Source organism: Culex pipiens, chromosome 1 (assembly GCF_016801865.2).
Source record: "Culex pipiens pallens isolate TS chromosome 1, TS_CPP_V2, whole genome shotgun sequence".
Classification (NCBI taxonomy): Eukaryota; Metazoa; Arthropoda; class Insecta; order Diptera; family Culicidae; genus Culex; species Culex pipiens.
The window spans coordinates 70,387,328-70,400,722 of record NC_068937.1 but is presented as its reverse complement, the minus strand read 5'-3'; the positions used below and the strand labels follow the sequence as shown (position 1 = coordinate 70,400,722).

General features: G+C 42.5%; 2 protein-coding genes across 2 annotated transcripts; one reads left to right on the top strand and one right to left on the bottom strand.

The window, feature by feature from the left end:
• Positions 1–5,342: 5,342 nt before the first annotated feature.
• Positions 5,343–7,316, bottom strand: LOC120431967 (uncharacterized). Its single transcript, XM_039597105.2, has one exon. The coding sequence runs from the start codon at positions 7,314–7,316 to the stop codon at positions 5,343–5,345; it is 1,974 nt and encodes a 657-aa protein (XP_039453039.2).
• Positions 7,317–10,983: 3,667 nt separating this feature from the next.
• On the top strand, positions 10,984–12,071 carry LOC120431968 (RYamide receptor-like). The gene is made up of 2 exons (XM_039597106.1): positions 10,984–11,702; positions 11,954–12,071. Exons 1-2 carry the CDS (start codon positions 11,050–11,052, stop codon positions 12,069–12,071), a joined length of 771 nt encoding a protein of 256 aa, XP_039453040.1. The 5' UTR covers positions 10,984–11,049.
• The last annotated feature ends 1,324 nt before the right edge of the window (positions 12,072–13,395 follow it).

Genomic DNA, 13,395 nt, shown 5'->3' with positions numbered 1-13,395 from the left:
TTTCGCATCAACAAGTACATAAAACTCAAATGATACAAGACGGGTTACTTTAAACTAACTCAATAAATTAACAAAAATATCACAGTGTTCTAATATCTACGTGTGTATTGTCAGGGAAGGGACTTGAGGAAATTAAGGAAACGGATTTTGATTTTGTCGCGGGACAGGTCAAAGTCGAAATGGTCAGAGCACAAGTTAAAAATACGACACATACTAGAAACTGGTTCGTTATGTCCGTAATTAGTCAGAGCTCGGCGAACCGTCAAAAAAGAGTGGTTGCGAAGTACACGCCGGCGGGTGTTAATATTGATCAGTTGCAAAACAGCGGGACAATCAATGGACGACTGCAGGAGGTCAGCTACAAACACTGCCTTTGCAACATCACGTCTTACCGAGAGAGGATCAAGGTTTAGCATTTTGCAACGCTCAGCATAGCTCGGAGGATTTAAAGGATCAGGCCAGGTGATGTGACGTTGGGCATATTTGACGAACTTTCGCTGCACCGACTCCACGCGTTGAATGGCGTTCTGGTAGAAGGGAGCCCAAACCGTGGAACAGTACTCGAGCGTAGAACGAACCAGCGAGCAATAAAGAGCTTTGAGACAGCCTAAATCTCGAAAATGCTTAGCTATCCTAAAGACGAATCCTAATGTTTTGGAAGCTTTGGAAACCATATACGTAATATGGTCAGTAAACGTCATTTTGCTATCCAGCATCACGCCTAAATCTTTCACACAGGACGTCCGAGGTATGGTGGTGTTTGAAAGAGTATAGTCAAAGGAAATTTTGTTGCGTTTGCGGGTGAAAGTGATTGCTGAACACTTAGTTGCATTGAGAACCATTCCCAAGCAGCAATTATTGTTGCCAAGCCTTATTTGCAACTAATCCAAAGCAACCCAAAATCGCTCAGGCAACATATTTGCAACACTTCTGGCGACAAAAAAAGCGCACGGCAACAACGCGATTGGCAACAATAGCCAGATAGTTGTAAACGTGTTGCGGCAATGTTTCCTATGCGATGCTAATTTATATAGGAGAAATTGATGGTGTTGCAACAATGTAACAAATATGTTGCAAATATGTTACTAAAGTGGTGAAATTTTGGGTTGCTCGAAATCAAATGTGAAGCCGAAATGATTTCAAGCGCAACAAACTTCTAATTAATTTCAGAATAAAAATGTTTCAGTTTTGGTTTCGCTGCAAATCAAAAATGGATAAGTCTGAAAAATAACCCTGTCGCATTTTACGTCAACAACTAACAAAATTGCTTTTCTTAAGTGTATAGGAGGTTTATGTCTTTTGCCATTTCAAGTTTACCGAGTAAAATTGCATTCTACTCATGATTTTTTCATGCGCCCTCAATCTTTTTAAAATTTGGCATCTTTTCTAGAGCCATTTTAGTATCAAAATTAAAAAAGTTTGCAAATGTATCTGAAAATTACATAAGTTTTAATCCAAGCTACGTAGAATGTCAGTTCTGTGGCAAAAAAACTTAAAAATGGGTTTAAATAGCTGAAAATTGACCATTAAAGTTTGTTTTTGCTATCTACCATCATGGTGCTTTGTACGCACAGGGCTGTATTCAGGAACCTGTCATAAAATTAGCTGTAAGAAAATTGTTGTTTTTATGCAAACTAGATTTTTATTAGGAATCAAGAGTAAATTCTAACTTGCTACACAAATCACAATTAGTTTTGTTCCTAACAGGAGTTGAAAATTTACAGTCTACCACAAATTTTCATGTGAATACAAGGCAATGCTATAGAGCGAACAATTAAATTTGGTTTGGATTCTTCTATAACTAAAGTTGAATTTTTGGGGAAAAAAACCTTACAATTATTGCATAAAACATAATGTTTAGTCCAATTTTGGCAGAAATTCAGCAGAAATACAATTATTCAGGAACCTTTAGAACATTGTAACTGTAATTTTAGTTTTTCTTGTAAAATTCAGTTTTCATCAGGAATCAATGCTTGATTCAAATATGTATTACAAATAATTTTTATGAGAAGAATGCGATAAACGATTGTGTAACACTATTATACTTAACCACCGGTGGTTGGTCACTTTTCCGTTTGACACTTTTTAGGTCGGAATAGGTTTGACTAAGTAAAACTAAAAAAAGACGAACTGTCATTTTTACACGATACACACACTTACTATCAAACGAATCATTTGGTAGTGTGTGTGAGCTCCGTGTAAAAGGGTGTCATACTGAAAAGTGACCCAGATCGTCTGACAACGATTGGTGTAAAATCATCGGAGTTTGGGTGTATATATTTATTCTCTGCAGGATGTACAATTTTATAGTCTACCAATATATTTTTTTAATATTTGAAAAAATAAAAATAAAGAAAAGGTTTGATAACGACAAATGCTTACAATCAAATATTTTAAATAAAGTATAAAGTTACGTTGATTACAGATGAATGATTTTTTTGAAATTTGTGGTAATAGGGTCCTAAAGCCCTATGTATTTTTTGTATAAAACGGGAAAAACTCGATTAAAAAATATTTCTGATCACTTTTTTCATTTTAATGCAAAACAAAAATTGACAAGACAACATTTTTTCGATGGATCAACTGTGATCCCTTTGGAACCAGCTGTCAAGTAGGAACTATCTGTCAAGAAGGGCCGCGAAGTTATTTTTCTTTTCAAATTGATTAAAAAATCAATTTTTAATGCTTTGCGATCGAACAAAGCGTTATTACACTCAGAAAAATTAGCTTTATCGTTCTGAACAATAATATAACAATTTTAAGCTTAATTTTAGGACCGAATTGTTTTTTTTATGAAATGCTATAAACTTAACAGCAACAGCACCGCCTCGAGTGAGCACGCGAATTTATGCCATTTACTGACCAAAAAGATCAAATTTAATGCACTTTTGATCATAATTACGATTTTGCGAGACTAGATCTCATCATTTTGGTGGCACACACATCCACACGCAAGATGAGAGGTTTACTGCTTAACGAAAGTCACCATCAATATCTTTTCACTTGCGCTAACGATTTCAAAGCGCTTAAGATATAAAATTGCTTCCAACTTCCGGCAACATGTTTTTTTGCACATTAGTTAGTCACTCACTTGAAAAATAATCCCGAAACATGTAAATAATTAGCAAGCGCCATCAAAAAAACAAACGAGCCAAGTTTTTTGACGTTTGACTTTTAACGACCCATTCCAATCGAAGGCTGAAGAAAACCGAGCGAGAAGCGAAGGCAAATAAAGAACAAAGGGTGGCCACCAACACTACCAACAAGCTGGTGCAGCGCCTGTTGGAGTGAGCAAGTGCTGCTAGGAAACATTCGCTATAAATGTGACTTTTCGTGAGTGTTCGCTTAAAATTTCATCAATTTTGGCAGCACTAAGCAGACCCAAAAGAGCCCTGGAAGAAAAAAAGAACTAAGCTGACAATAGAAAAATGGGCGTGGCCCAATGCAATCGACTGATTAGAATGCATTTTTGAAATATTTTTTTTAAATGCTTGTAAAAGGAATAGCATCACTTTTAAAAAAAGTGAAAATAAACAGAAATGTTCACAAAAAGTTACTCTACTCGTTGGTGTACTTGGTTTTATCATTCAAACACGACTGCTTATTAGGCTTAAAATGGGCATATTTCCTCTAACAAAAAGCACCTCGATCCAACACTTCGTATTGAACTGATTCGCATTCAAACAAAACCGTCAAAATTTTGTATTTTCCTTATATACTATTTTGTATATCTTTTATACACTTTCAAGTCTTTGCATCGCATTGCTACAATTGCAATTTACTGGCATTTTTTTTTAGTTTTGCAAAGATATTAAAATTGTACTCCTGTTTTACTTTATAAGGTTTTAATGATAGTTTTAATTCCTAGCAAAAAAAAAACATGTTTAATTAATTGGACAACATAAAACTCAAATAAATCAATAATTATCAAAAAATTGTCAAAAAAGCAGTAAACCAGCAGCAGAAACAGAATTAATAATAACATGTGTTCTAAATCAAGCCCCCTTATTACGTCCCTGTTAATTTTCATTCAAGCAAATGAAACAGCAAAGTAGTTGTGCTTTAAAAATGTTGCAAAAACGTTTCAGATGAGTTTCCAACACTTTAAGCTTCTTGAATTTTATGCAATGTTGTTGTAACAAAACAGCAACATTAATATCTGATGACGTTATTTTAACGTTGTATTTTCGTTGCCACCGCAACATTCCAGCCCCAGTGATTTGCTGGAGCTGTCAAACAAAATCAATCGTTAGCATCAATCACAAGGTCTTCAGAATCCGACAAAGAAATACAAAATTTGTGATCTTTTCAAGTTGTTTATTCTAAATTTTCAATTACCTAATTTCAACAATATTCTTCCTCCAATTTACAAATAAAACATAGATAATCGTGATTCCAAAAATCGACCAACTTCAGAAGATTTTCCCGGCTGGAACTGGCTGGCATATTTTTTTATGTTGCCTTCGCACAGCAGCTCCGATTCTTCCGGACATTCAACTGCTCCTGCATGGATTCGGGACCGATGGTTTACCTCTGACTCAGGTCGGACAATCTGGATCAACTCATTGTGGTCTTCGAGTTTCCTGTTTAGCAAGCTTTTCCTGAACATCAGGCGCTCGGTTATCTCTAGCCTTTCTCCAGCGGAGAATAAGTGACCCGTTCCGTTCGATTGTAAGTGGGATTTTACAGCGGCTTCAGTCCGTGCCATTTTTCTTGGTCCATCCGATTCAGTTCAGTTCTGTACCGTTGGTTATGAACCGAGCTATATGGTGCTGAGGGAAATATTCCGCAGGACACGAAAAAACAGAAAAAAAGATCAAAAACACGACGAGCGGTTGTCACCCCGATGTTCAAAAATATTGTTATTATTATGTTGCCGAAACATTGCAAAAGCAATAACTTGAAGAGCGTGAATTCCGTTTCCAAAAAAGATGCTCCAACGAGGAAACGTTGTTGAAACATAATTGTTACATATTGTGCAAGATTGTTGCAGTTTTGATTTCTGATCCCTAGATGCAACTTAATAAAAACTTAGTCATTTTTAGCATGTTGCGCATTGCTACTTGGGTTCTGTTATCGGAGCACCAGTTGGCAAACCGGTTGAGCTGCTCTTGAAGAAACTGACAGTCTCCGGTCTCCTCGATAACAGTGAAAAGCTTTATGTCGTCCGCGTAAGACAGCTTGTGACATTTAAGCAGAGGGTGCACGTCGTTCATATAGAGGAGAAAAATCAGGGGACCCAGGTGGCTGCCTTGGGGGACGCCTGAAAAAACAGCAAATATGGCAGAAATTACGTCACCCACTTTCACGCTCATTTCTCGTCCGGTGAGGTAGGAGCGAAGCTATTCGAGCAGAGAACCGCTGAAGCCCAGTCGCTCGAGTTTGGCAACAGCAATCCGGTGGTTTAGCTTGTCGAATGCTGCCGATAGATCCGTGTAGATGGCGTCAATTTGTTTCCGTTTCTGCATGGTTCGTAGGATGAAGGACGAATAGGTGACCAGATTGGAACTGGTAGAACGTTTCGCCATAAAGCCATGCTGTTCCTGGGCGATATAATCACAACAGTTGAACTTGATGAAGTCTAGCACAATGACTTCGAAGAGCTTGCTTACAGCGCAGAGTGCAGCGATTCCGCGGTAGTTCCGGACGTCTCGTTTAGGCCCCTTTTTGTGAACAGGGAACACAAACGACTTCTTCCAGAAACATGGGAAAACTCCGGTGGAAAGCGAGGTGTTGAAGAGTTGAGCCAGCGGTTCCGCGAGTGCATCGCAACACTTTTTGAGTACAACCGCGGGGATGCCATCCGGTCCACAGCTGTTGGAACTCTTCAGGCGGGCGCAGGCACGGCGAACGGACTCGGAGCTTATCACCGGATGAGGTCCGATGGGAGGTCGCAGTGGAACGTTACTAGCAGCCCTAGCAACTTGCGAGTCTGCTACAGTTTCGTTATTGAAGACACTGCAGAACTGGCGCCGGAAAAGGTCACAAATACTCTCGGTGGTTGTAGCCTCATCACCGTCGAGTACCATCGAGGTTGGGAGACCAGTTTCTTTCCGCTGCTCGTTGACGTGGTTCCAAAACTTTTTGGGTTCACGTTTCAAGCGGCTCTGGATGCGGTTCAGGTGGCGGCGAAAAAGTTGGTTGTTTAACAAACTGTACTTCCGGTTCTTAGATCTGTAGTGGTTTTTCCAACGATCTGTCGGATGCTTGGCATATTTCTTGAGTGCGGCACGTTTCACGGTCTTAAGCTTCTTCAGGCGGTGAGTAGACCATGGTGGATGTTGAGGAGGTTGCCGCTGTTTCTTCGGGATGAAGACGTTGATAGCTTGCGTCAAAATTTCCGTCCAAGTAACAGCAGCTTCGTTGGCGTCGAGATTGGCCATCAGTCGAGTCCAGTTAACGGTTGCCAAGAATTCGTTCATACCTTCGTAGTTACCATTGCGGTAGTCTATGAAGGTACTACCGTTCGTGTCACTAAAGGTGAACACTGTACACGAGATAGAAACCAGGAAGGGCAAGTGGTGACGAACGTCTTTCACGAGAGGTGAAGGTGCTGGGAGGAGGGCACAATTGACAGGTACATTCGAGCTGGCATAGCAAAGGTCGAGCACGTTGTTGGAGCTGTTGCACAAGTCGTTTAACTGGCTCAGGTTCGCAGTCGAATATTCGTCCAGGAGATCGTGTTTAAGCTTGTTCGAGGGGGTGAGAGCAAGATTTGGTAGCAATTTGTTCGTCGGGGTGCGTGTCCAACGGATACCCGGAAAGTTGAAATCGCCGACGATCATTATGCTGTCATTGACTTTCGTCTTGGATAAAATCCACGTCAAAGATCGTCTGTGCTGCTCAAAGAGAGTCGCATCGTTGTCAAATTTTGGTGGAATATAAACAACACACACAAACAATGTGGATGAGGCGAGAGGGACTGAAACCCACACCTGTTCTGGACATGTGCAATTCGGTGGGATCAGTTGGCGTGGCTTGAGACTGGAGCGGACGGCAAGAAGGACACCTCCGCCTGAATCTTTGCAGCTGTTTGCGGCAGAACGATCGCAGCGGAAAACCTCGTATTCGGTACCGAAGATTTGACTCGAGAGGGTAGTTGGTGACAGCCAGGTTTCGGTAAATGCATAAAAGTCGTAAGAAGCGGAAGAGATAGCGAGATAGTAGTTTGCGATGGTAGTGTTCATACCCCCTACATTTTGATAGTAGAGCAGAAGATTTGTCGCTTCTTCACGATGCAGCGCAGCTTGGTTAGTCGTACGGTCGGTTGGTGGTGGAGCGGGTGAAATGGCAGACCTTAAACCATTGTTGACCATTGCTGCCTGTGGTGGACAGCTTCTGGCATCTGACCGTACAGCGGAACATACTGGTTCATATGGGGCACCGCCAACTGACTGGGATGATAAAATGGTAGCGGTAGATTGTATGGGTACAGACGTGCTGTGTGCTGAGGCTGATTGGGAATCATTTTCGGAGCGGGCCGGCGACGAGGAGTCGTTGTTCGTGAACTGCGTGGCGAAACGAGGTTGTTCAGTGGTTGCGGGTTGTGTGAGGAAGGACCAATGAGCTCGGGAGCTTGTCGCTTCACTAAAAAAGGCTTGATTGTAACACCTTCTGGCCAAAAGTCTGTAGCGACAATCAAACTCTCAATTGATTCCGGAACGCTTAGTTTGAACGAGAGAAACGTGAGGGGCCTGGCTGAGTTACGATTTTTGCGAACTAACTTTTGACAAATGATGCGGGCGGAATCGCAGTTCGTTTTGTTTTGTATGTAGCGTATCAGATTATCACAAGTCTCGCTAGGAAGGAACCGGGAGACGTAAAACCACTTTAGCTCAGCCAAATCGTCAGAGGTGGACTGTTCTGGAGGGGCTACCAAAAGTGAAGGATGTTGTAGGTTGCTGATGGTGTTAGTGGTTTCACAATAATTTGTAGCTTGTGTAGTGTGAGGTGTACAGTTTTGTTCAAGAATCTGGCAATTGGGTTCCGAGATGTTTGAATCTAACAGCTGTTGACACTGCGTAAGACTGGGTCCATAACAATTAATCCTATTCCCTTCGCTAACAATAAAACTAGTTTTGAATGGAATGAAGTTAACTTCAGGAGCTTTTGATTGCTGGTAGCTTTCCACAGAAAATCGTGCGTCGGGAACAATGCGGTTGGTAGCGGTAGATGACGAGGAAGATGTTGGTGCGGCGTGGGTTAAAGCCTGAGGCGCAGTCTGCAGCGGCTGCGTAATCAGAGGCGGAGGCGGGGCCTGTATTTGCGGCGGCGGCAAAACCAGAGGCTGGAGCAAGGGCATGGTTTGCGGTGGCGGCTGCGCTGAGACCAGAGGCTGCGAGGGAAGCATGGACTGCGGTGGCACAACCAGAGGCTGGGACGAGGGCATGGTTTGCGATTGAGGCGGGGCCTGAGGCGTGATTAGCAGCTGCTGCGAGACCTGCGAATGCGGCAAAACCGCCTGTTGTACCGTAGGATCAGTTGGAGGCAGTAATGCGGTGGTCGAGTGAGCCGCAGGGGCCACGTGAGCCGCGGCTGGATGAATGGCGTCTGGGTGAGCGGTCGCTGATTGAGCGGTGGCGGCGGAGGTGGCGACTGCATTCCGAGGGGCAATCGGTGGAGTGGTCCCGTCAAGCTGGGCGGCTTGAACGATGGAGCTGTTGGTAGTACGAGTGGCAGCTGCGCGTTCAACAGCCAAGGCAGCCGCTTCCAGAGCAGCTTCCGAAGCAGCTCGGAGCAATAGATCGGCGCAGAGCTGCTCAGCATCAGGTCTTTCCTCAGCGTCTGAAACGGTAGGGACTGAATTATTTGAATCGAGCGTTTGGTCAACCGGAACGTCAACTCTCATTATTTTGTCTGGCTGAGGTAAAGATGGTCTGGAGAGACTGCTTGATCGTGGCCGTTTGTCACCATTCATGATGGATTCAAAGATTTCGGTGAAGTTCAGAGGATCGTGGTTTCCAGGGAACTCAGCATCCAGGGCAGATGGACGACCAGCACTGCAGACGGGCCGTGAACACATGGTCCTGATGAGCCGGCTCAAAATCTGTACTGTGTCCATGAGGGCGCCGACTAGCTTGAGCGTTGAAGTTGAACGTTGCAAGATGTGATCAATGGTGTTGCTGTTGGAAGTCGACTTTCGTTTTTCTGGATCGCGGCAATTAGGACACAACCAGCAGAGGCCGGCGGAATCCCGCAATGGTTTGACGACGGTGTTGTCCAAGTTTGCGCACTTGAGGTGCACGCTGGTTGAACAGATTTCACAGCGAACTCGGGGGGAGCGATTTGCTGCTTTGCCCAGGCAAACTTCGGCGTCACAGTTGCTGGATTTCGGCATTCTCGATAAGTTGCCAATAAAATGTTATTGATCGGCAGCAAAGATCAAATCCGGAGGGTGGTCACTTGGAGGGTAACTTTATCAACCAAATGGTGAGCACGTGGTAGGTAACAATAACAAGTGAAAAAGACTATAGCTGCGGGTACGGGTGCGCGAGGAGGAGTAAGGAAAGTGTCGCAAGAAGGCACTTGCACAATGTCGGTGTAACTTTTTAGCGGCCGTGAAAACACTAATCCACCAAAAGTTTTCTTTAACCACCACAATGTCCACTTAGTTCCTCCACTTAACTGCACTATTAAAAGTCCCGCGGGGAAAAACGGTGCGAAAAACACGTAGAAAAAACGATTTAAAATGCGCGCTAGTAACGATGTTTGTTTACTCAAGCACGGTACACGGCGAAAATGTTGTTAAAATAACAAAAAATAATAACAAAGATTTGTTCGAAGAATAACTAAATATGTTATTAGTCTGTTATTACAATAACAATCCAATAACAAAAAAATCATAACGACGAATAACAAATCTTGTTGGGTAATTCTCCGCCAACTCACCAATATCACCTCCCAGACCCAATGTCACCTCTGATGACGGTACCTTGTGATAATCAGACAATGGTCTTTATTCCCTCGGCTGGTATTGACCTGTTAAGGGTGTAACAACTTCAAGTAGGTGACTCTTACATCTAGAATGACCTTACGAACTAACATAACAATAAGACGGGACCGATAGTTATCTTTCACTACGACGGGAGGTGTGTTGAAACATTTCTCTTCTCAAGGAACGCTAACCGAGCTCAACAGGGATTGATCCCAGGACAGTTGGGGTGAAAGGCAACTACGCTTACCGTCGACCCCGGTATTTCTTCAGTTAGGAAGGCAAAAATCAACAGTCAAATTAAATCAGCAACATCATTCAAAACCTAGAAGCCAATGGAGATGACTCACTGTATCCTGCTTGAATGTTTCACATCCAAACATAATTTATGCTAAGCGTATAATAATCAATTAGCCCACGTGTGCCAAACATCCCTGACCAAGGGCATAATTTTCCCAGCCAGCGGTCTAAATCAACAATAGACGATAACTTAATCCCCACGACCCATAATTTACCCCCCCCCCCCCCCTTCTCCATGGGTGGCGGGTTGTGCCCGTGTTGTCCAAGTTCCACCATCCGGTCTTTGTCCCTTCTTCGGGGTAAATAATTCACGCCCAGTATTTACAGATTTGCTAGACGCAGCGGAATTGAAATTATAGACTACTAGCGCCACCTGGCGGAGAAGCGATAGAAAATACATAATTCATGCTCGTGCTGGTCTTTGATTTCGCTCCAATCAGATCTGTTGTCATCGGGGGCAAGGTGGACGATTCTTGATTTATGAGAATTGCTTGAGATGTCTCGTTAATTATTCAGCTGACAGCTCCTATCGGTGCTAATTTTGGTCTCTTTCTTCAACAGTTCAATGCAAGTGATGCTGAACAGGAGAAATTAGGTTAACAACTGAATCCACATTTGGCAAAAAAAACTTGGTCCTGAAAAATATTCAAAACGATAAAAACGATAACAACGATAAAAACGACAATAACGATAAAAACGATACAAACATTATAAGCGATAAAAAAATGTTTTTCTCTTCACTTTTCAGGAGTTCCTAATCCAGTCATCGGCCACAACATGCACAGCTAGACAGCGCAGAGTTTGCCGCACTTGCAACCATGAGTTTGCTGCCCGTCACCATCCAGTACTCGGACTACTTCAACAAGTCCTGGCGGAACGACAGTGCGCTGGGCAATGACAGTTCCGTGCCAAGTTTAGGCCTACTCGGCACCGGTTCCTCCTGGAACGAGACGTACGAGGTGTACGCGCCCAACTTCCCGTACGTCTCTTCCACGGAGGAGCAGAACTACATCGAGCTGCTGAGCGAGCGCATCCGGAACGGGTCCTCCTCGAACCAGTCACTGCATCCGGTGGATCATCCGGTCGTGGGCGAGTGCATCAGCGGGTACTGGGCCAGTCTGTACTTCGAGCTGACCAGCTACTTCCTGTACGTGCTGATCTTCGTGACGGCCGTGATCGGCAACTCGATCGTGCTGTTCATCGTGCAGTCCAACCCGCGCATGAGAACCGTCACGAACTACTTCATCACGAACCTGGCCGTCGGGGATCTGATGATGATGCTGTTCTGCGTGCCGTTCACGTTCATCTCGACGTTCGTGCTGCAGTACTGGCCGTTTGGGCTGATGATGTGCCGCCTGGTGAACTACACCCAGGCCGTGTCGGTGCTGGTCAGTGCGTACACGCTAGTTGCGATCAGCGGCGATCGGTACATTGCGATCATGTGGCCGCTCAAGCCGAGGATCACCAAGACGTAAGTTCAAAAAAACCTACCGATGTTATGGTTCAAGGATGTCACTTTGAAATTTATCTCACAAAACACAACAAATCAAAACTTTAATTCAAACCAACGTGGTTTTACTGTACAAGAATCAAAAAGTTCCAACTAAAAGGAAGTAACTCCAATGAACCTGACAGTTCTACATCTCAATTGAAATCACTCGAGAAAAAATCTATGCAATCAAGATTCAAAGCCACTCTTCTTCTCTACTTTGTATTCTGCAGATGCTCTAAAGTGCTGATAGCGATAGTGTGGATCATCGCGCTGATAACGGCCGCTCCGATTGCGATCTTCTCGACGCTCGTCTTTCCGTCAAACTGGCACACCGTGTGCAATCTGTAAGTAAAAAATATCAAGTTTGCAAGCTCAAATCGAATTTTCAAAAAAGTATGACAAAATGCTCAGTTCAAAGTCAATTATCAGAAGGCCTTGGAAAAAAATCACTCGGAATCATCAAACCACGAAAAACATGTTTTTTTTTCTTTTTTCATGATTCATGACCATACACAATTTCGGATAATTGAGTCTAGACTGTGCTTTGATACAAAACGATCAAAATGATTAAAAAGCGATTATTTAAACTCGTAGTTCAATGTATTGAAAACAGTTTTCAATAATTTTTACAATTTTCAATGATTTTTTTTTATTCTGTTGGGCCGCTGCAAATATTTTTCAAAGTTTGAGTCCCTTGCCCTTGGCCAAAATCGAAGGGGGGCAACAAAATAAATTTGGGGAAAATCTCGTATGTTTGGCAGGTTAAGCACTCGCACCTAACTCCATTCAATTTGCTGATTTTAACTATTTAAACCGCTGATTTTGCAAAACTTTTGATAGAAACTTGCTTGCTCACTTCTTATTGAGCTATTTATCACTCGATTTCAGTTGAAAACGCTTTAAATTAGCTTTTATTGAATGTCAAAGTTCAGACCGGCCACGCTGGAATTAGATGCTGTTCCCCTACATAACATGGTTTTGACATTTTTATGCAACAAGTGTTGTAAAATGCCTTATACATCAGTACAGTTTTTTTTTAAATCATTAGTTTTCAAAAATTCAAAGTTTTGACAAAAAAAATATTTTCCACCAAAAAATGTTTTGCCAGGACAGTCCTAACTCGATTATCCGAAGGCCTCTGAAAAAAATCACTTCGGATAATCGAATCAGGAAAAACATGTTTTTTTGTTGTCTATTTTTTTATTGTCGAGCTTAAGCATGACCCCTACACTACGCTAAAGTGTTTTAAAATTTTTAAGGCCAAGATGGCGGCCAATATGGTGGTGAAAAAATATTGAAAAAATGCCTTTTATTATTTAATGAGCAATCAACTACTCAAATTTTATTAAAATGGGGTCGCAGAACTCGAATTCGATGTTTAAAACAAGAAAAATAAATAAAAACGATTTTTTTTTGTTCGTGATTCAATTATCCGAAGTCCCATACACACCTTCGGATAAACGAACTTCGGATAATCGAAACTTCTTTTTTAACTATTTCAATCATGCTCAAAGTGATTATCAATGCTGGAAAATTCATATCAAAATGTTTCCAGTTTATTGAACGTCTAATTTCATTGAAATTTTGAAGTTTTTTTTTTGTTAAATAATAACTGGGTAATTCTCTACCAACTCACACGAAATCGGGAAAAGTTGCCCCGACCCCTCTTCGA